This window comes from Lolium perenne, chromosome 5 (genome assembly GCF_019359855.2).
Source record: "Lolium perenne isolate Kyuss_39 chromosome 5, Kyuss_2.0, whole genome shotgun sequence".
Classification (NCBI taxonomy): domain Eukaryota; kingdom Viridiplantae; phylum Streptophyta; class Magnoliopsida; order Poales; family Poaceae; genus Lolium; species Lolium perenne.
The window spans coordinates 155254774-155278971 of NC_067248.2; the positions used below are offsets into that span (position 1 = coordinate 155254774).

At 43.8% G+C, this 24198-nt stretch overlaps 1 protein-coding gene and 1 long non-coding RNA gene across 7 annotated transcripts; both read left to right on the forward strand.

Moving 5' to 3' along the window:
- Positions 1–373: 373 nt before the first annotated feature.
- Positions 374–754, forward strand: LOC127303675 (uncharacterized). Its single transcript, XM_051334384.1, has one exon. The coding sequence runs from the start codon at positions 374–376 to the stop codon at positions 752–754; it is 381 nt and encodes a 126-aa protein (XP_051190344.1).
- Positions 755–9522: 8768 nt separating this feature from the next.
- LOC127300313 (uncharacterized) lies at positions 9523–21051 on the forward strand. Of its 6 annotated transcripts, XR_007851106.2 has the most exons (10): positions 9523–9691; positions 10720–10869; positions 12124–12488; positions 15606–15670; positions 15761–15885; positions 15979–16077; positions 19024–19215; positions 19992–20085; positions 20325–20534; positions 20678–21051. It is a non-coding gene; the product is annotated as an uncharacterized lncRNA (long non-coding RNA). The 6 variants fall into 6 exon arrangements; XR_007851109.2 differs by lacking the exon at positions 20325–20534; XR_007851105.2 differs by lacking the exon at positions 20678–21051 and having other exon boundaries at positions 20325–20670.
- Positions 21052–24198: the final 3147 nt, after the last annotated feature.

Below are 24198 nucleotides of genomic sequence, written 5' to 3' on the forward strand. Positions count from 1 at the left end.
CCCCTGGGCTTTGATTTCGTCCAATTCCGAGAATATTTCCTTACTAGGATTTCTGAAACCAAAAATAGCAGAAAACAGCAACTGGCACTTCGGCATCTTGTTAATAGGTTAGTTCCAGAAAATGCACGAATATGACATAAAGTGTGCATAAAACATGTAGATAACATCAATAATGTGGCATGGAACATAAGAAATTATCGATACGTCGGAGACGTATCACACCACCGGCGCGCGGGAGCGCCCTAGCGGCGCGTTCTACGCGGAGAACCGTTCCAGGCCGGAACGGATCAACCTCAGCACGTACGAGACGGCGCACGAGGCAACGCGCGCCTACGACGTGGCGGCCTGGCGCCTCGGCCGCCCGCACGCGGAGATGAACTTCCATGACGTCTGGATGCAAGAGCAGGCGGAGGATCTGGCGCCGCCTCCGTGCCTCTTCACCGACGAGGACAAGCGCCACCACAAATTTCTACAGCGGCAGCTCTACCACGTCGTCGAGGACGAGAGCCTCATGGCCGAGTGGAAGAGGCGCTTCCCAGCGGACGTCCAGGAGATGCGCGCCTTCTACGTCGAGCACAAGGCGGTGCGGAAGGCGAGCCGCGTCGCGAGGAGGAAGGATAAAGCAGAGCTCCGCGCCTTCATCCTGGCGCAGGAGGCTGGCCCTCAGACGATCGGCGACAATGACGACATGTGGCAGGACGTGTTCTCCTCCACGCCGGTGTCCGACACCACTGTGTCTGCAGGATCGGACTAGAGCGACTAGAGGAGTAGATCGTCTCCGGTCCAAATTAACTACATATATATATGTTTCATATTTTATCGTACTAGTGTAATCGACGCCGAACTCTATATATATAATACTACTACATATTTTTATCTATATCACTTTTGTATAATTATTCATCTGCTTATTTGGAGTTAATTATAAACACTATGCTAATAGCCGCGTGCAACGTTGTGGTGTGCTGCCAATAAGTTCATAGCCACCGTGTGCCCCAGCGTGCGCTGTCAGTAAGTTAATAGCCACGCGCGCCCTTGGGTGCGCTGCTATTAAACTATGGCCGCTCTTATAAGTTAGGCGCGCTTGTTACACTTATCCTCAATCTGCTCGTCTAGCTCGGCTGCGCTTGCCGCCTGCTCGCGTGCGCGCTTCCTGCTCACCTGCGCGCCAACTCTGCTCCGCCGCGCGCCCATCCTCGACTCTCGCCAACGTCGGACCTGCTCGCACCGGCGCCGGAGCGCGCGCAGGACGGACAAACCTGAGCGGCGCACGTCTTCCCCTTCTCACCGCGCGCCGAGGGTGAGTCCTCCACCTACAATGTCTCTTCCTCCTGACTGCGCCTGCTAACCGCTCGATGAAATGTCCGGCCGAGAATATTTAGGTGTGCTTGGTCTATAAAATGCATATAAAAATCATTAAATAGTAACTATACCGAATCAACATATGTTATGCTTTCTTAATAAAAACCACGGAACACTCATACCTCAGTCAGTTTGAGAAGTTACGGTTGCATGCCGGCCTGGTTGGTGGTCACGGCTCGTTTTGGCATTGGTTGTGTTTCAATGGAATTGAGGGTACCCACCACTGTAGAACGACGTTCAGGATAGACCTTTCACTAGGTGGACGAAGCTAGAGCTCTTTTACGAAGTGGAGAAGCATGTTCATTCATGACACATAACCTTATTACAATATAGAATCAAAGCCAAACCTTGCCTTAGTGTCTTGGTTCCATAGCTCTTTCTTAGCTTTGCATTTTTATTTTGTCTTTTGTACATAACTCTATCTTTTTTTTGTTATAATAATATCTTGCTGTGTTTCTGATACATATCGGGGAGAGGTACGAGACCACACCGATGCCGGAGAGAGCAACCGGAGCACCGCGATGGCCGGAGAGAGGGCAACTGCACCACCGATGGTAGAGGTGACAACTGGGCCATCGATGGTAGCGAATATATGCATGTGATTGCGGTTTTGTTGTAAGATATGCATGCGATTCTAGTTAGTGTGTGTTTAGTTAGATGCATATGTGTATATATGCATCTCATGTATACGAATTTGACATTAATGTGAATAGATTATTTTACATATACACGTGTTTAACTGTTAAAATTGATGAAATAAGTCACTCGTGCCACTGCACACGACTAATAAACAAATATAAGCGGGCGCAGCAGGCACGCGGCAGGTATTGCGTTACCAGTCGCGCTCGATGCGCACACGACTACTAGGTTATTAGCAGCGCGCGGTTGGTGCACGCGACAGATAACGAGCTTACTAGTCGCGTGTCACCGTCCTCCGTGACTATTAGATCCTTACCATTGGCGAGGTACCAGTCGCCCGCCAGGACTCGCGACTAATAGTTTAATTTAACACGCGACAGGTAGACTTTTTCCTACTAGTGCACCGTGAACGGTGCATGTGAGAGATTAGACTGGACATGGTGTCCCATCCATGCGAGCTGGCAAAAAGCAATCCGCTGGCTCGTCCTTAGACCCACACCAGAGTCATGCCAAGCACGGATGACGCGTGGGGGCTCCTTTAAAGTTTCTGTGTAGCACTGTAGTGACCCTTTATTGATATAAAAGGAGGAACATGGCTACGATAAATGGATATTAAAACCCTTAGGTGCTGGTTTAGAATCAAGTATTCGCGACGAAACTAGCTCAAACATATAAAAGAGGAAATAGCTAGGGAGGGATCCAGTCTGCCAAGCCTCCAGGCGACCAGAGATCACATTTGTGCATTTTGTGCAAATCCCATTATAATATGAGAAAACAGGATGCATGCTTGTTAGCTCATGTAATTGGCCTGAACGTGGGTAAAAAAACTCTTGTATGTTTGCTGCGCAGGTTGAAATTGTTTACAACATGTCCCAGCAAAAATAGGGTCCACCTTATTTCTAGGAGATGTTTTCTTTTTTGCTTCTCAAGTCTTTTACTCGTACATGTACTCATCCGAGATGCTCAATACAAAGTAAAACACGTTACACCAAACATATTAGTGCTCATGGTATCGGAGCGGCAAGATCCTCTATCTAGCTACCGCCCATGCTTCTGCACCATGCCTCCCCCATAGAGATCGATCTCCATGATCTTCTCTAGGAGCCACGCGACCGTAGTAGGGTTCGTCCGCTGATGCGCTTTTTTGGTTTTTTTTCAGTCACTATATCATTTTTCGCCTCCATCGTACGTTCGAAAGGTATTTCTTGTACTGATTGTATATCTGATTGTGTCGTCCACCGCCTTTGACAATGGCATCAACTCTGCACTGGAGGACTTCTCTATACCGGCTATCACAACCAACTCGCCAGCATCGACTCTCCAACGGCCGGCTCGTCTTCACCAAACCATTGAAAAAATCCAGACGCGCCTCTGAGGGAGTGCCTTTGTGTGTTTTTGGATCCTCTTGCGTGCGTGGTGTCCACCACCAATCCATCTTTTCAGCCAATGTCCAGGACTTCACCAACACCAGCGCCATCGATTTTTATATGTGCACCGTCGTCCACGCCCTCACATATATGGGCACATATCAGCCCGATCAACCCATCTCACGCGCGTCTTTGCCACGCATGTCGGTGAGCATGCTCCTATCACCAATCGAACATCGGGCTGTCGCTGCATCGCCCCTTCAGGTCACAACACCGCCGCCTTTTTTTCCCATGCTACTTGGTTACAACACACATCACTGGTGGTCTGCAGTAGCTGCACTAACTTGCGCCAATCAGTTCTTCCTCTCCTTCGGGTTGTATCCTCGCTGCAAGCGGTCAACTTCCTAGTCCCAGAAAATCGATGTCCTAGGCTGTCACCACACCGCCTCCCCTGCATGAGTCGCGACTGTCCATCGATGATAGATACCATGCCACCGGGTTCTTCCTTGCCTAATTCGAGTGTCATATCCGTGTTGAAGGAAACATACCTTAGATGCAACAACAAGTTGTATTATTCTATATTTCTAGATTCATGAACAAGTTTGTAGTTCTGTTGTACAAGTGTATTCGTTTTGATATTGTGATATCGTAGGAAAACGTAATTACACATGTGGAGTTAAAAAAACGAAATATACATTTCCAGTGTCGCCTCTAAGACTAGTTCGTATATTATTGATCGTCGTGTTTTGCTGGCTATAGGAAAATATGAAGTTTTACCATGTTGGATAACAACATTGTTAGGGGAACAATGATGTTTCATAGATCCTGAATGATATATCGTGAAACATATCGTCAATATTTTTATCGGTAGTTTCTCAATGACAAATATTACCGTTACTAAGATCATTAGACCATAAGAATTATGTGGACATGGATACGATATGAATGTCGCGATATCATGAAACTTTACCTCATGATTGAGTAACCGTAAAGGTGGTCTTCGTGCATACCGGATAGTGTGCCGTAGTTCAACATTATGTATTTATGGGAATTGGTACTCTAGGGTGCCCACTCATGTATCACGGTGTTCTTCATCGTCTTACCTAGCATGTGACTAAGTTGTTAAGTCACAGGAACATCAATGATACAATATGAGTAAAGGAGTACATGTTGGATAATGAGGATAATACAATGGTTTCACCTCCAACTATGTAAGGTATCGAGTAGTAATACGACTTGTATTATAATTAATATAGAAGGCTATCATGATAAAGATCTCAGTGTTACTTCTGTGGATCAATGCGGTTATCAAGCGCTCGAGACATCGATCATTCTCACGGAAGGTATTCCGGGCATGCCCACGTGTACCATAACCCGTAGAGTCACAAACTTAACGGTTTAACACCATTTATGAGCGTAAGTTGTACATGAATGTAAAAGAAGATGTCTGAGAGTGTCTCGGATGGTCTCTTCCGAGAAGCCCAGAATCTCGGAAGTCTCCGGAATGATCTTGGAAGTTTCTGGAATGGTTCAGTGCATATAGGGAAGGGGTCGTAAAGTACCGAGAGGTTATGGAAGGTTCCGAAAGGGTCTGGGATGCTATGGGCTATTTTAGAAAGTCCAGAAGGTTCCATAATTGGTACAACCACTTTGCCTTAAATGGCAAGGAGTTTCATCTTAAGGCAATTCAGATTTGACAAAGAAGTTAGTGGGTTTGCTTTGGTGAAAACCAACCGAACTCGTCGAAACGTTGGGGGCTGCACTTGGAGGACCTAGGGCTGGTTTGGATGCCCCAACCACTTCATAAAGAAGGGAGAGGGCTGCCCAAAGGACACCAAGTCGAAACCTTGGACTCCCCTCCTTGGCCGCCACCTCCCACGACTGAAACCCTAGCCATCGGCGCCTGACGTGCACACCTGTCTCTTCTTTGCGAAGCACTGGCCAACCCTAACACCATCTTGATCTAATATTGACACCGGTCATGTAAGAGATGTTGGATCTTCATCGCTTTTTCTGTGTGCTTGATGACATGTTCGACGCTGTGACACGTCCGACACTTGATCGTGGAAGCGGTTCGTGGGATAATACATCTCCTCGCAACTTGGTGAGTCTAGTTGTGGGGATCGATTTGTGACAACATTAAACTCGTCATCAACAACATTTCGCTAATTTTCTCTATGAGGGTATTATCTTTTACATCTCTCCTCGCATATGATTTTTCTTATCCACAAGAATTTGTTTGTATTGCTTATGGCGACTTCTTTTGGGCTCCTGCTTATGCATAAGCCAGCTTATGAGAAACGGTGGGGAGAAACTGTGGTGGTAAGAAACTCCTAGAAGTAGTTCATCCTATTCTTTTGGGCTTCTAGAAATTTGGCTTCTTTGATATGTTAAGGTGTGAAATGTCTATAATGCCCTAAATTGGATATGGGTCCTAAGTAAGTGATGATAGCATATGAATAAACGAGGTAATCGAATCAAGAAATTGCAATAAAATGACCAGCACAACATTTGGAATAAATTGGCCAGCAAAAAATTGGACTCCTCTGCTCGGCGGTCTAGGCGAACGGTTAGGCGGAGCAGGTCGCGTGCGCGCAGGCTAGCTGGGGCTCCTCTGCTCAGCGGGGCTCCTGTGTTGGAAGGCCGGCGGAGGTCGGAGGCGGCGGCGGGAGGATGGGATGGATGGAGAAGGCGGCGGCAAACTCTGGGGTAGCCGGGCGGCGGATTATACGCCGGCGGCGGGAAACCCTAGGGGCGGCTGCGAACGGCTCGGGCGGCGACGGTGGCGGCGCCGACGGGTAGGCGGTGGTGGGGCAGTGGCGACAACGAGTAATGGAGTGGCGGCGGAGGCGGTGGTGGAGCGGCGGCGGCAGACCACTTCCAGGTCTCTCGAGTCTCGATGCGGGAGAGGCCAACCGCTTCGTTCCTTTCCTTATTTCTTTGTCTCTATTTTATTTTCGTGGTCAACCGTTTTGTCTGGCGGAGGGGCAATCTACCGTAAAATATAACAAACGAGAGGGCAAATTGAAGTACCGCTTCGGTTCGCTGAGCCAGGCAGTAGCTGTTGGCTTATCGGTGGAAATAAGCCCAGCTTCAGCCGGACAGTTCTTTTGGGCTTCACCTGTTTGGCACCTAGAAGCAGCTCTAGAAGCCCAAAAGAAGTGGCCCTTAGCATGTTCCCCAAACCGTGCTTGCACAGGTAACTTGCATGGATACTGGTCATCATATGTCCTGTCTACTACCACTACGACAATATAAGCAACCAACATTACTACTCTAGGCCGCCGTTAATTTTGCCACCTTCTATGTCATCATTCATCAGGACCTAGTCGTTAGCATCATCGTCATGTCCCCTAATACTATGTCTACTTTGACAAGCGTAGGCTGCATCGACACGTCTCTCTCTTCACCGCTATGCTACGCGCAACCGTCTTGGAGGCCTCCTATGGTAGTCCCTAGAACACTGACCGAAAGTTCATTATTGTCTACCCCTACACGAACGGTCTTGGTAGCACTGGTATGTCTTCGTCCCCGAAGCATCCCCGAGTTTAGTTGACTGAGAACGACACCTCGTGTTCATCGGTTTTGGCAACATTTTCTTTAGCATTGACTACTTCATCACAACAACCTCAACCACGTCACCGACTTGTATGCGTACTCGGTTCTGCCAAAACATAGTATGCCCTCATCCCCGGCGTACTCCTAGTTCTGGCAACACTATTGTTGCACCTTTTACTCAATGGCTCGAACCGCATCAACCTCGCTATCAACTCCCTCCATCGATACCTGACCATGATTTATGATTTTTTTTAGGTATGATGAACTTATGAAAATTGATCTTCCGAGACATTATTACTAATGTTGAGGGAATAAGTGTAATCAGGAGGCAAACATTATAGTAGTGATTGAAAAGAGTCCAATCTTTTTTGTCCACAAACATTTGTTGGAAAATAATGAAATTGAATTAATTTTTATTGATATCTGTATATCGGATCAAATCTGCGACAGATACAAATAATATATTAAGGTGTGAGGTCATCATATGCGGTGCAATTTATCTAGTTTAATTGCACCATTTATTGGGGAGTAGAGGGATAAGGGTGACAAGCAATATATGCATGCATGCCTGTTTTGCTCGTACAATCGCATGCCAAAACTGGGGTAGATTTGGTTCTAGCATGTTTCCATATTCAATTCCCCGCTACACTGCTCTTCCAAGTTCGAGCCATGAAGCAGATGAATACATATCTGGACACAGATAAGGAATCCAGCAAGGACGCGTATACAAAAGATGGCAAGAAACGCTAGAATGCATGCAAGGCCGCAAATACGAAAGATCAAGTTGGAGCAAAATGCTTTCATTCACTCCTTAAAACAAGCGTCGTCTGTACAACTCACCCGTCGCCACAGCTATTAGAGCCCTGGCTAGCTTAGCGTATAGCTCACAAGATATCAACATCGTCTAGATCCACCCAGGCTTGATCTCAATCTCCAAATGGAGTCGACCGGCTCAGGCAGCCGCTCCACCGCGCCCACCTACCCCGGCTCACCGTCCCGGCCGTCCCTGGGCGCCATCCGTGACGAGGAGAAGAAGAAGGGCACGGTCAAGTGCAAGTTCTGCCCGCGCGTGTTCGCTTCCTTGCGGGGGCGGGGCGGGCATGTGAAGGTGCACAAGAACGAGAACCAGAAGCAGCCCATGCACCGTCGTCCCGCCCCGCCCCCGCCGGTGCGCGTCTGGTCGACATTGTCCAAGGACCCCCGACTGCGCAGCGCTTGCCGCAACCTCCACGCGGCGCGGTTCAACGCGTGGCCCAAGCGCTACTTCCGCGACGTGCCTTTGGCGTTCGCCGGGACAGGCGGCCATGCTCCCGCTCAACCGTCATCTGCGATCAAGAGATGCCGCCGGGCCAAAGATGGAGGCCATTCTCGAAGCCTGCATCTGCGTGAAGTGAATCGGGAGATTGCTGAAGTGAAGAACTACTCCCCCTTGCCCCTCTCTGGAGGCGCCATGCCTTTCTCCCTGTCGCAAACAGGCAGCGGCACCAGCGGCCTTACATGCATGCATTGTAGCGCGTGTTCGTTTCCTTGCGGGCACGTGAAGGCGCCCGTCGTCCCGCCACGCCGGTCCGCGTCTGGTCGAGCAAGGACCCCGGACACGCGCGCAGTCCAGCACTCCAGCAGTCTACAGCGGGACCACACTCACCGTGCGTACACCGACCGTGCATGCCAACGTACTCGCTCAGAAAAAAAAACAAGTCCATCAAATCCTTGCGTGCTCCGATTGATCGCTCAGCTCACCTCGCGGGTAATTTCCGCTCAAAGCCGGGCATAATTAATAATTATCGATCGCACGCGCGTAACCGCCGGCTGACACCAACCAAATCGCATTATCCATGCTCCTCACGTCTCATTCTTTTCCTTGTTGCCCCAATATGCATGCTCCCATCCTTTACGTATACCTACAAAACCAATGATGAATAATCACGAATTCCCTCTAGTAGTAGTACTAGTACTAGTCACAAAATAATGTACCAACGTTTATTAATACTCAACTACAGCTTCATTTATAAATTCGAAATTTCCGCATAACCAACACGTACACTTGTATTTCCGTCCTCCACTTTTTCACATAACATAATCAATAATCAAACCGCTAATTATTATTTTTCTTCAGACGCTTCAATACCTAAATCAGATCACCCAAGGCGGCAAGATTGCTATTTCCGAGAAAAGCTAGGTACGTCCAACAAATCATGTCGAGTCGCGACGAGTACACCTCGATCAAGGGAAGCCACCGCGCCTAGCTTGGCCGTGGCCGACGACCTACAAAGTCGAGAGGCTGCATTCAATCGCCCCGCCTTCTCTCGCACAATCCACAGACGAACGACACGAACCCACGGTCATGTCCCTCATCTCCAGGGTGCTCCCTCATCTCGACAAGCTTGTGCGGAATCAAGGTTCAGTTTTCCCCTTTGCTCGTGTGTAAAAATTCCATTTTTTATTTTATTTTTTCTTACAAATTGGATTTGGTTCGTACAGCATTCATGGTGCTATACTGCTATAGCACCAAATCACTGGTCAAAACTAACTCTAGCTCTCCATTTTTTAAACATGATCACCGAAGTAATACATGTATGTTATTACCATCAGGTAACAGGAAGAGCTTTCGTAAACCCTAGGTCCGACGAGTCCTGCAGCTGCTCATGTCGACGCAGTGGCCTTCCTACTGCTCGCGCCCCTGTGGGTGGAATGGCCAGGTATTCCGATGCAATGGTGGCGTCTTACGGCGCGTGATGTCTCCTCCTCGGTTACATAACCCTATGGTGAGTTCTGGTTACAATCTCCTATATGTGCTCTATCTGCTATGGCGTCGTGTGTGTTTGCGGTGATAAATGATGGCTAGTAGATTTCTAGGTTTTCTTTAAATAGTGAGAAGATGTTGATCTCTTCTCTTGTGGTTACAATCTCCTCTATGTGCACCATCTTCTGTGGCTATCGAGCCACATGTGTGTTTGTGGTGATAATTGATGACTAGTAGATTCCTATGTTTTTTTAATAGTGAGAACTCTTGTCTTGTCCAAGAGTCAATGTGTTGGCATGTTAATGAAGGAAAATCATTCATGCTAGTATCCACAGCTTTTTTTTTTGTTCCATTTAGTATCTTCAGAGAGAAATGGATTTTGGGCTTGGAAGATATAGTATATATTTAGTCATGCTTGGTATCTACTCATCATCCACTCAACTGAACCAATGATGTTGAAACCAAAGATGTTGCATAATAAGTTAATTTTTATGCCCTTGAATCTTCTATTTACGGGTGCTCATTACTTTTACGTTGTGTTTTCAAGCACATAGCGTTCACACTTCACATGTTAGAGTCTGGTAATTTTTGTGTATATTCTTTCCGAGCTGCAGTAAGGTGGCACTGTGATTTTTGAAAAGCACAAATAATAATTCACCCTTATTCTAAGCTACTACAGTTTGGCACTTGCCTCCTTACTAAGAAACTGGGATAGCAAAGTTTTATGTTGCATCTGCAACAGTTGCTTCAAAATTCTTGACTGAATATATGATTGCGATCTGTAATTCATCAACTTTTCTTGTTGTTAAAGGCCTTCACTCATGGATGTTATGGGTTGGTGTTATGTAGTAATCTTGATAGAATTTTGTTTAGATCCTCTATTTTCTTGTTGTGGTTTGATTCTGATGATACCAATTCTTACAACAGAACTCTTACTACATTAGATCTGCTTCTTTGCCTTCCTTTCATCAACAAAATCATTTCATCTTTATTTGCTCTGCTCTAGATAATGGAGTATAGGAGGTCTCACTGTTTTTTTGTGTGTATGAGGCGAAAACCCTAGGTAGCTTGGGATGGTGGTACAGTCCCGAGGCAGCAGTGACGTCGAGGATGTGATATAGTGGGATTCAGGAACGGCGACTACCTCCATCCGCTCGGAGGACGCCAGGGAAAAGAATGGCTACTACGGCCTGTAGTAAGGTGCGTTCTGTTTACTTATTTTGCACTAGAATTTTTTTAGTAGTCTCTCTTCCATTGGTCGTGAACTTCCTTTTCGACCTTTTGGTTCTCTTCCAATTTTGCACTACCCATAAGATCTGGTTCTTTTGAAATGATTATGCTTAGTATGCATTCATCGTTGCACTCCCAAGCTGACAACAAAAAGCAGCTGGCTGCTGCTGCATTCTTGTTTCAATTGCTGGTTTGGTGCATTTATTTTTGCAGAGCACCAAATGGATAAGAGATTTGTTTTGATCCATTTCATTTTTCGTTTGATATATTTATTTTGTCTGCTTTGTTATTCCTTTTCAACTAAGTTAATCATCTGTTCTATATGCTTTTTGAACTCCAGCTATAACTTTATTTGTTTTCACCTAGTTTAAATAGGTACTTCGATATGATGACCTATGTTCATTTTTTTGCTTTTGTTGGTATCACGGAGTGGTTTCAATGTGGAAAGGTGGCATGTGTTGGGTTTTCGCCAATTTTTTTAGGACTGATGTTTACTTAGTTGCAAGATATGACATCCATGCCGAATTGGAATTGTTTTGAGTAGGCACATATATGTTCGTTGAAGGGTTCATTTTAGAAATTGGTGAGTTACAGGCTTTTATCTAGACAAAAGGAACTCAAGTTTAGTGGACTAGGTTGGATTTCTGGGTCAAATCCGTCCTGCAGTGACATGTTGATAGTTCCTTTGAGGTGTAGACTTACACATGTTTGGATATTTTAAATTACTTTTTAGTCACCTATTGGTTTACCTTGATATCACGGTCATCTTATTCATAGGATTAGATGGAAATTTTCTATTCAACCCTAATCTGTTGTAATTCCATAACTAGTATGGCCCATTTCCCTAAACTTCTAATGTTTGTCAGTATTTGTAGTTTGGTAAGGCGTTTTCTCCTGGTTGGTATCCCCTGCTGTTTTGCGATATTGTTTGCAGTTTGGTAATGTTCGTTCTGAGAAGGTTTTACTTGGGAACGTTTTGATTGAAAGAATTCTCCTGTTTCTTTTCTACGGAAACTAGAAACAAAATAGCATACTTTGTCCATGTCTTGCTCAGTATTACTTTTGTTTCTGATCCCTCTCTACTTGGTTGTCCAATTAACTTTCATCCATGTCATCCTCTATTAACTATTAATATAATTCATTTTTAGTCCCACCAAACTGTCTTCTATGTAATTGGCTCAAGAGTTTACATTCTTGTACTCATTGAACTCTTTCTACTTGCAGACTAAATTTAGATTTGAACAAATTGGAACCAATGGATGAATTAAATGAAGAGGTAGTAGTATGCAAGATGCGCTCCTCTTACTAGAACTAACTGAGGACAGGTTGTTGCAGATTGCCGTGGCCGCCACATGCTGGTTACGTTATTGTCCCTGACCCATCTGTTTGCTGTTTGCTGCTGCCGTGGCGTTTTTTTTGTGTGGAGAAAACCCTAGCGTCACTTACGTGCTCGTTCATGGCTGGGTGTTATGGTAGAGCCCAAGGTGGCGGTGATGGCGCCGTACATGATGGGCGGCTCCTTCATGAGGGCGCGTGGCAGGGCCGACAACTTCATCCACTCGTCTGATGATGGGAACAAAGACAACTAGGTGCCTCCTGCTGCCTTTTTACTGATAATTCTGTGTTGTTTTGGCTGCCATCATTGTTGATTGTGAATCTAGCATGTTGCTGCAGAGAAGGTTGAGCTATTGGGTTTTTTGCCTATTTGGTATCCTCAAGTTCATTGATCCTTTTTGGTAAAAAAATGGGACTTCTATGCTATAATAGTAACCGAGGAGTGGCAATAATCCAGATACTAATTCTAGTGGTAATGTTGTATATAATCTTTGCTGAGGGCCCATTGCTCGATTGGCAGCAAATTAATGTTGTAGTGCCGTGAATAAATACACACTACTACCACATTTGATCTGCTGATTGCCTTCTGAAAGTCATTTCATATTTATTTGCCATGCTCTGCTCTGCTCTACTCTATACTATAGTATGTAGGTAGGTCCATCCTAGTGCTACTTGATGAAGAGCTAATCGATATGACCACAAGGTTGCTGGAGTGGAGTTTAGTAGTTTCCTACCAACTGTGCCAATGATTATTCTTTGCTTGATGCTAAGGAAATGGACATTTTTTTAGTGCAAATGGCTTTACTTTACTTTCACTTTAGTGCAAATGGACCATGGAATTTTTCCATTTAATCGTAGGGAAGAACAACCCAAAAAATCTTCTTTTTCTGGCTCTGCTTCAGTTTTTCTTAACTGAACATCTGATTGATGCATAAATATGTATGCAACACTAGATCAGGGACATCAAGCACAATATGAGGATTGCAGTAAATTAAGACGATATTCAAAGCTTACACAACTTTTCTTCCAAGTTTGGATAGTAGCTTCATACCCTGATATGCTAGCCAGTAGCCTCCTAACTCTTATAGTTAGAATTCTCCTGTAATTGGAGCATATCCCATGCTTAAACAATTTTTCACTTTGGGATACTTGTTAGCAACATGTACTTGTTTTCAGAATTGAAGCAGTATTTTGTTGTGTAGATCTAGCTTGTAGTGATGCCAATGCAATGAACCACTTATACTTATGCTTCAAGTGCTAGATATTAATTATTATTGGAATCTTTCCATGCTCACAACCAGCGATTTTTCTATATGGAAACTTGAGAACCTTAGGTTGTAAATTCTTAAATATGTGTCCAAAATTCTAAGTTAATTAATCACTACTAGTAGTTGATCTACAGTGTAATTTATGATGGTTTTTTATGCCATGTTGATCATGCTTTACTCAAATAGGGAGCGTTTATCATTTGATTATGTACATAGCAATATGAATCCGACTAGTAACCAGTTAATTATTGACTAGTCTTTGAGTTGGTACCCCTGGCAACTCGGCTTGACCTTATGACTTTTAGAGCATTGGTACTAGCGTATCTCCATGACGATGACGCTCGACGCAGTCCATGGTCCGGCCTTCTGGTGCAGTCGCTACGGTCTCGATCCCCATGGCAGATGCGTCAACGACGCGCCGAGGCTCCCTACGCAGCCGATGTCCCGACTCTCCACGCGCGTAGGCATCCGCGGCGTGCTCTCCACCGGCGAAGCCTCAATGCTACCGCTAATCAGTGGATTTTGGGGAAAAGCTCGGAAAGCAGTCTCACGATTGTTTACACAGGCGGGGTCGCGCGAGGCCTGGACGGAGCAGGGTAGAGGCGGCGCAGGGCGAGAGGCGGCCAGGAAGTCGACGGCAGTGGAGCGCAGACTGGTGGCGTCCGCTGGAGAGATGCGATTTTGGGATTTGGCTGATTGCCTCTCGTGTGGAACAAGAGAAAAAGCACTGGCTCCAATGTTTCTCAGCTGCGGCCCCTCCAAGTCGGTGACCTGGACGTCACCGTGCCCTACTGCTGGCGCAAGAGCCCCCTCCGCTTCCTCTCCTACTTCGCATGTGAGGTCGTGCTTTCGAGAGGAGCTGGGTCAGGTGCTCGGATCTGCCGGCTTCGACTCCCCTTTCAGTCGTCCACCGTCACGCCGCTAATTTCCCGAGCTACCAACCCCCATCGTCACCTTCGACATTGTCTGCGGCGCCCCTTCGACTTGGTGACGCAGCGAGTGCAGACAACTCTGAACAAGAACCAGCGCTTTTCCTCAAGCTCATCTGCTCCACATCCCCAATACCCCCTTCTGGAGAAGTCCCCTGGTCGGAGTCCGCGAGCAGCTGCGACGTGGGCAGCAGCTAGATCCCTTGCCTGAACAGACAGCTGCCACCAACGCCGTGGCTTTGGTCTTCCTCGCGGCGGGCTGCAGTTCTCACCACATGAGCTTCTCCCTCAAAACGCGCTTCCTGGCATCTCTGTACGTACGCGCCTAGCGCTGCTGCGAAGGGCCATCCTAACTCGCAATCCTGCTACAAATCGTAGCAGCCGGATGCCATAGTGCTGCTGCAAAGGGCCATCCCAAACTCGCAATCGCTAATGCTACAAATCGTTGCAGCCGGATGCCGTAGTGCTACTGCATGCTGGCTGAACGCATTATACACAACCTCACATATTGACGCACATACAGCTTACTTCGTGATTTGTAGTTCTAGCTTCTTTCATAATTTGTACCTATACTCTTGCCGTAAACCTGGTGTACGTGCTTAAACTGCTGCATGTTCTTCATGTACTTAGACTAATTTGGTATCTACTAATGTTTAATGTTGGCTAGCATTTAAGTACTTCCTCCGGTCCAAATTTTTGGCCCAATTTTGTCTAGATACACATGTATCTACAAATAAAACACATCTACATACATTTGTATCTAGGCTAATTAGTTTGGATTGGAGAGAGTAGAATTATACGTGGACAATTATTTTGGATAGTACTGATCTTTTTTGACAAAAAGTTTATTGTTATATTCCCGGTGCAAGGCACGGGTTTTGTCCTAGTCTGTAATAATATTTATTTTTCAGTTTTCAGTCATTGTTCATACCTTATATATAATAGTAGTTCTTGGATAGGTTGACCCGGTATAAGAACTTCCAAGGAAGGATACAAGAGGATTCTTGTGGCCGATGTTGGAAGGGGAATTGATATTGACCGATGTTGACCGATATTGTCATAAACTATGACATGCCTGATTCTGCTGATGCATACTTACACAGGATAATTGTAACGTTGCCCTACTATTTGTGGTTAGTGTTATTATCCCTGGCTAACATATTCACCTCCACAGGATGTTCTGGTACCACAGGGCTTTCGGTAACATTTGTTTCTTCTGACTCTGATGTTCTCAATCAGGTATGTATAACTGATATATTTAATTTTCTTACTATCTGGTATGATCAGCAGAGCGCAGACTAACAGCTATTTCTCAAATATTATTTGAAGGTGCAAGAAAGGTAAAAAGTTGACATAAATGACGTATATTGAACCCACTGGACGAATGTACATACTGTCTTGTTATCATAGATCCAAGTGGTGAACTGGATGTCTTGTTATCATAGATCCAACTGGTAAACAGTGAACTGAACGTATATTGAACCCACACTGATGCTTCTTGATTTTGTGCCAAGAACTAATTTTGTATTATGAACTACAATTGCTAGTGCCATCTTGAAGATTCAAGTGAGCTACTTGAAATGGAGACTAGGAGGGCTTGCTTCTTTGATACAGTACCTGGCATTTCTATTGGATGACCATGTAAGGTATGCTCCAGTTGTACTTAATCAACACTTGCGTGCGCTGAGTGGTTTTTTACGGCACCTAACTTGTTTGTAACTAAGGAACCTATTGGACATGTTATTTTAGTGCCTCTTTAATTATGTTAGATTTTGGATTTGATCCCGAGCTCTAGAAATAATTGCCTTCATTGAGCATGTCTGACCTATTAATTTTGTTGATTTCATAGTGATCTTTCAAACCTGTGCCGGGCATGTCAGACGGCACCTCTCACTTTATTTTGCTTGATTCCAGCTGACCTTATTGTCTGTCTAAACTCATCTACCACTAGATTAATTTTTCTTTTCGTCAAGTAAATGGTTGATGCTTTGTGCATTGAACAACGATTAAGTGTCGCTCGATAAGTCTAGGTTTGTCGAACGACAAGTCTACGTGTCGCAACTCTGTTGTCCACACGCTGGAGCGACACGACAAGTTGAACTTGTCGATTGACAAGTTGACTTGTCAGCGACAAACCTCGACTTGTCTAGGTCAACTGATCGAGCGACAAGTTATATGCCTGGGATATAAAATGTCTTCGTGAAACCCAACGACCCAGAAACTGGTCGCATCTCCCTCCCCCAGCTGCCTCTCCCCTGGCACTTTGCAGATCTACACTAAAGGGAGAAACCGCTTACAGTACAAGAGATTGAAGAAGCTATCCGGTAAATGGAGAATATGTTTAAGAAGCTGCGTGAGGAAGGATGCAAAGGAAAGAGGGCTAATGCTCTTATCCTAGAAGAATTTCAATGGGATAATGAGTGGATCGATATCCTAGAAAAATTAAAATGGAGAATAGTATTTTTTAGTAGTTCCTTGTCGAAAACACATTGACAAGCCTGGCTCTTGTCGAGAATTGTCACGACTTGTCTGCTTGTCGGTACCCCAGCGACAAGTTGCGACACGTCGACACATAATCGTTGGCATTGAAGGAACCCTTGCGAGGCCGACATTAGTAGGTACGGCAAGTAGACCAGCCTACATTGTCCAGCATTAGTATCTTGATTATGTACATGTCCTATAATTCATCTAGATATTAGTCAATATTTTCCATGTAGTAGATCATGCAATACTTATAATCTGTTTTTCTTGATGTTTTCTACATGAAGAGTCCAAAGCTTCAATCCAGCCTATATATATGACATGATCAATTATGTAAAATGAGTAGCAGCCTTCAGTTCCTTAAAAGCATGGCTGCAGATGACAGTATTGTTAATCATGATGTTCTCTACTATGTGCCCAGATTTTCTATAGCTAAAGGTGCATGCTATTTGTGTGGATACATGTCTTCTTTTATTATGGCTTTTTTAATCCTTCCAGGAACCTTGAGATATGAAGCTGATAAGACCAAGGGCTTAATTTGGTTGATCAGAAAAACCTCCCACCTCAAGTTTTTAATTTCTAGATCTCAAATTTTGAGATTGGATCATTCGTGGACTGCTCAATAGGTCATGATCGATTGTTAGCTGGCCAGATAGTAGCAAACTTCCTGATACCAGTTTTTTTTTGAAAATAATCTATTGTTGTTGCATAATTGTTGCTGTTAAAGCAAAGGCAAAGAAAAAAAAACGCAAAGTAGATTGCATTTTATTAGAATCTGGTTAATATTTTGTCTTGGCTTCTATATTTTGCATGAACACTCCATTTTTTATTATCCACATGAAGACACCCTTTTCATAATTTAAGTAGAAGGCAATACTAAGCCATGCTTGTAGAGGTGAACATTGGCCAAGAAAACAGAAACCTGAATAGCATGGTTCAGATAGTGCATGGTGTTTGTGTAGACACTTGATCAGAGAACCTCGCTATGATAGAATTGCAAAGCTAAATTTTTGAAGATGGTTCTTTTTCCTGCCATATTAGATATTACCATGCCAGCAGTATTGTATGTCTACATCTGAAATGCAAAGAACCTGGGAGTTCTTATTCACGCTCCCATTTTGTAATTAAGGCGATGCACTGTGACATTTGAACTCTGGCAAGATGGATTATTTTCCTTTTGCGTTGTTTGAATGAGCAGTACTTTCCTTTTGACTCCTATCATTTTATTGGTACAATTATCAGCATTCTCGACATAGTCTTTGTGGACCATGATACAATTGGGATTGAATCGAACCCATTTGCATTTGATGGGTATCCTTTTCTGTTTACCAAAACTAGAGGATGACAATCCTTGGTATTTCTTTTATTTTTTAGTTTTCATGAACTGCAAGGTTAATTTGTTGGAGGTGTTAGGTGAGTTTCTGCAAGGATTTTGTGCACAAGGAGATAGCTGTAGTGTACTTCTGTATGATTTGTATCTATAGGGGTTGCATATTAGATTATGATTATTTTCTTATGAAGTGAAGTTTGCCATTACAACTATATAAAAATTGGTTAGCCGATCTAGTGTTAACAAATATGCTAGCTTATTTTCTAAATACTGCTAGATTGCATTGCATGTAAACCGTTTTCCATGTGTAAGATTCAAGTACCGTTAGGTAACAAGGTTTTATGCTTAACAGTAAGCTTTTGCCATTCTTTTGTCTGCCTAGTACTAGTTTCTGTCAGTTGAATGGAGATGTTTGATTTGGGAGCCAAATCTGATATGTAGTTTTGTCATTCGGTTTCAACTTTGCATGATGTGGTTCATTATAGGCATGTCTCCTATGGCTCCTTTTTTAGCTCTTACAGATTGCCATTCATTGTAGCAACAGTAGGCTAGTTGAAATACGAGAGATCATTTGTAGGATCTTAGTTTGCTAACAACACTAATAGCAGAATCTTAGTTTGCTAACAACACTAATAATAGAATTATATGGGCTGAACTATTAATCTGTAGGGATATTTGGAACTGTGCCACATCTTCTTTGTTCTTGCTTGTGTACATTTCACAATCTGATATTATCATCATATGGGGTCGAATCGTAATACATTATGTTTACTTATGTTAGGAGAGCCGATGCCTCCCAGTAAGCAAAGGGCATGGTGATTAGCCATGTCTCTGTTGGTGGTGTCGACAATGGAGTCGGCGGGACGACCCTACCACAACTTCGCTGCATCGTGTGGCCCCGCTGCCATGTGGCAGTGGTAGGTCACCGCAACCACGACGGTGGCGGTGTTCTGCTTTGTCGACGACCCTAATGGTACGTGCTCCTGGTGCTGCAAGCTCCTCCATGGTGCTGGTAGTACATATTGGTTTTAAATTGGTCAAATTGTGCTGTATGCCGATGTGTCTATTCTATATTACTCCTACTGTGATGTTATTTTTGGTACGAAATTGTTTTCTTCAAGTAACAGTAGTAACACATGTAGTAGCAGGGTAGGTGGGCAGTAGTACTTACTACTTATTGCTCATTTGCTACCCTCAGGTGCTCTTTGCATATTCGGTTCATTGCTTCAAGCATTGCCCAAAGTAAATCATATTATTCGGTAGCTGATAAGAATGCAAGCTTGGTTTGTAGCTCGTTATTTTCCAGTAGCTAGAAAACAATGTGTAGTAATTTTGTACAATCCATCTAGTTTTTTTGCGTTCTGAGAATGAAAGCATGCAACTGTTGATGTGGTGCTCTCAATATTAGTCAATATCATCTATCTTCTGTAGAAAGCATCTAGATATTAGTCAATATCTTCCATGGAGTAGATCATTCAATACTTATAATATGTTTATCCTGATGCTTTCTACATTAAGAGTCAAAAGCTGCAATTCAACCTTCTTGCCATATGTATGAGTATGACATGATCAATTATGTAAAATGATTAGCAGCCCAGTTGCTTAAAGGAATGGAGGCGGATGGCACTGTTGTTAATCATGATGTCCTCTACCATGTGCATCAGTGTGCCCAGAATTTCTATAGCTGAAGGTGCATGCTATTTGTGTGGATACATGTCCTCTTTTATTGATGTTTTTTTATCCTTCCAGGAACCTTGAGATATGAAGCTGATATATCCGATCCTGCAATAGTAATACTCAGTAGAATTTCTTGACTACATATAAGGGCTTGTATATGACCAAGGTAAGGCTAACGTTTTTATTTCCAGATCTCAAAATTTGAGATCAGGTACTTCACGGACTGCTCATTTGGTAATGATCCATTGTTGTTTGGCCAGACAGTAGCAAACTTCCTGATACAAGTTGTTTGCACATATATGATCTATTGTTGTTGCATAATTGTTGATTGAAAACATTGGCACTAAAACTGGAGTTCCACGGCCTCCTGATTTGTCTTATTGCATTGTTTTGTATGCTATGCAGCACCAGTGGTGTACCGTGCCATGCCGTGGATGTTCATAATAACCAGGCAGCAGCATTTTCTAAAGATGGTGTCGTTGGAGCTCGCCTCCGGCCCGCCCTGCCCTGGCTGTTCGAGCAACGGTGGTTGCTGGCCACGGCTTATGTGTAGTACTGTTCCAGTTCTTGTATTGCTCAGTACTTGAATTGTGTTGTCTGAATCAGAAGTTGCAAGTGCGTAATTGTTTCTATCTTTCCCAGCTCACATCTAGTGAGCAATTAATTTAATCATATATACGCTTTATGCATTTATGTGATACAGATGTAAAAAAACCAGGCAAGGTCATATTGAAATTTCCGACTCTTTTGCTTCCCAGGAATATAAAGGCTTTTTTAGGCGATTACCGCATGAAAGGTGATTCAGACGTGAGCATACATGGTCCAGGAGAACACGATTAGACAAATTCTTGTGTTTTTAATTAGTTTATTTGTTGTTGTATCGGACGAAAAGCAAGTGCAAACTCTGGTGACCAATTAAGCAAGAAATCATATGTATATATTTTGAGGTTGTTGTTCTTACAAGAAGCCAAAAATAAACAGTTGAACTGTACAGATGGCATTTCCTTCTCTCTGATGGATTGGATGATATATAATCAGTTCTCTTTATCATTTTGTACGTAAACTAGTCATGTATCTGTTAAACAAGTCAAGTACCGTGCAAAATGTTTGTTCCACTTTATTTCTCATGTTATTTGAATAGAAGTATCCCAGATCCGTGGGAAATTTTGAAATGTATCGACTAATAAAACTATCCCATTTTCAAAATTGATAAAGAAAATGGATAAAGTATGGAGAGATAAAAATCGGGGGAAAATGTATCATTGATGATTTAATTTTTTGCAACTAATATTTCATCTTCACTTTTACCAAACGACACAGTACGTATATGTACCGTGCAACTTTTTTGTCGAATGGTTTGAGATAATTCGAGTGCACTCTCATCGCCAAATGCAAGCATTAGTTTGGAGGGCCAAATATCTCTGTTTGCCCGCACGTATTCTGCTTCTATTGATTAGGAGGCGAGAGCTATTCCTGTCAGTATACAAACGAATGCACATATGTATTGGTGGAAAATAGGGAGGATTGGTCAAATAGGGAGGATTGGTCGCGTTGTTTATACCAATGTGTGCATGCATTAGTCGTCGGGCTTACCGTGGAGTAGTATCTAATTTTTTTTTTGGCACGCCCGAAGAGTAGTATCTAATTTATTTTTTCTCAGAACGTTTGATGTGCCTAGTGTTTAATGATTTTGTTTTCATCTTTTTTGGCACGTCTGGAGAGTAGTACCTAATTTATTTTTCCTCGGGAACGTTTGATGTGCCTACATTGTTTAATGATTCTGTTTTTATCTCACTTTTATTTTATAATATATCGTACGGTTGATACAAGAGCAATCCGTGTAAGAGGCAATCTGGCCAATCATTGTAGCATGTATTTGGTAGCCACGGATCCATCTCTCTCCTCTCTCTCCCTCCTCAACTCCAATACGCTACATCTCATCTTCTACCTATCTATTCCCTCATCTCTATAAGTACAAGATGGTCGTCACAGTCCGCGTGCGGGAAGCGCGTGTGACTTAGACTTTGACTTTTACTTGTCGAGGAGAGGAGAGGAGAGGCCACTTCGAGATATCCGGCTGCTTCAAGGAAGGTGGCTTTGGCGGATGGGAGATAGGCCGGCAAGGCAAGGTTGAAGCAAGCCGGTAATTCATCATATCTTGTTCGATCTCTTCCTTTGTTTGTAGCGCTGCCGCGGGGTGCACTCGTCGTCTTGTTGTTTTGTTCTTGCCGTTCCATCGGATGAAGTTGTATCAGCGTTGGTAATCTTAGAGAGAGCGAAGTTGTTCTTGGAGAGATGCATTTTCATTCAGGATATCCAACGAGGGTTTGATGGCCAAGGTGTTCTTAGGACGATAATCACATAAAGAAGGGAGAGGGCTGCCCAAAGGACACCAAGTCGAAACCTTGGACTCCCCTCCTTGGCCGCCACTTCCCACGACTGAAACCCTAGCCATCGGCGCCTGACGTGCGCACCTGTCTCTTCTTTGCGGAGCACTGGCCAACCCTAACACCATCTTGATCTAATATTGACACCGATCATGTAAGAGATGTTGGATCTTCATCTCTTTTTCTATGTGCTTGATGACATGTTCGACGCTGTGACACGCCCGACACTTGATCGTGGAAGCGGTTCGTGGGATAATACATCTCCTCGCAACTTGGTGAGTCTAGTTGTGGGGATCGATTTGTGACAACATTAAACTCGTCATCAACAACATTTCGCTAATTTTCTCTATGAGGGTATTATCTTTTACATCTCTCCTCGCATATGATTTTTCTTATCCACAAGAATTTGTTTGTATTGCTTAGCATGTTCCCCAAACCGTGCTTTCACAGGTAACTTGCATGGATACGGGTCATCATATGTCCTGTCTACTACCACTACGACAATATAGGCAACCAACATTACTACTCTAGGCCGCCGTTAATTTTGCCACCTTCTATGTCATCATTCATGAGGACATAGTCGTTAGCATCATTGTCATGTCCCCGAATACTATGTCTACTTTGAAAAGCGTAGGCTGCACCGACATGTCTCTATCTTCACCGCTATGCTACGCGCAACCGTTTTGCAGGCCTCCTATGGTAGTCCCTAGAACACTGACCGAAAGTTCATGATTGTCTACCCCTACACGACCAGTCTTGGTAGCACTGGTACGTCTTCGTCCCCGAAGCATCCCCGGGTTCAGTTGATTGAGAACGACACCTCATGTTCATCGGTTTTGGCAACATTTTCTTTAGCATTGACTACTTCATCACAACAACCTCAACCACGTCACCGACTTGTTTGCTTACTCGGTTCTGCCAAAACATAGTATGCCCTCATCTCCGGCGTACTCCTAGTTCTGGCAACACAATTGTTGCACCTTTTACTCGATGGCTCGAACCGCATCAACCTCGCTATCAACTCCCTCCATCGATACCTGACCATGACTTATGATTTTTTTTTAGGTATGATGAACTTATGAAAATTGACCTTCTGAGAAATTATTACTAATGTTGAGGGAATAAGTGTAATCAGGAGGCAAACAGTATAGTAGTGATTGAAAAGAGTCCAATCTTTTTTGTCCACAAACATTTTTTGGAAAATAATGAAATTGAATTAATTTTTATTGATATCTGTATATCTGATCAAATCTGCGACAGATACAAATAATATATTAAGGTGTGAGGTCATCATATGCGGTGCAATTTATCTAGTTTAATTGCACCATTTATTGGGGAGTAGAGGGATAAGGATGACAAGCAATATATGCATGCCTGTTTTGCTCGTACAATCGCATGCCAAAACTGGAGTAGATTTGGTTCTGACATGTTTCCATATTCAATTCCCCGCTACGTACACTGCTCTTCCAAGTTCGAGCCATGAAGCAGATGAATACATATCTGGACACAAATAAGGAATCCAGCAAGGACGCCTAAATATATCTGGGAAGACATCTTTAACTACTTGTAGCCTGTTCTCGGTAGTAACTTCGGATAAACCATGAGAAAATGCAATGTTGAATATGTTACTTCTCTGGGGAATGAGGATTTCTAAGACAATGGTGAATACGTTTTCTGTCAAATCCATTTCGAAAAAAAAAGTTTTCTATCAAGCAGAGATATGGAAACATAAGGCCGTGTGTTCTGGGATCCTGATGTATATCAAGCAGGGAGACAGCTGCATATCAGGTCAGCAAAAAATTGAGTACTTTATTCATTCTGTGGTAGATTTGCTGAGATCATCATCAAAGTTCATCCAATCTTGAATATGGTGGAAGCTCAAGTTTAGTACC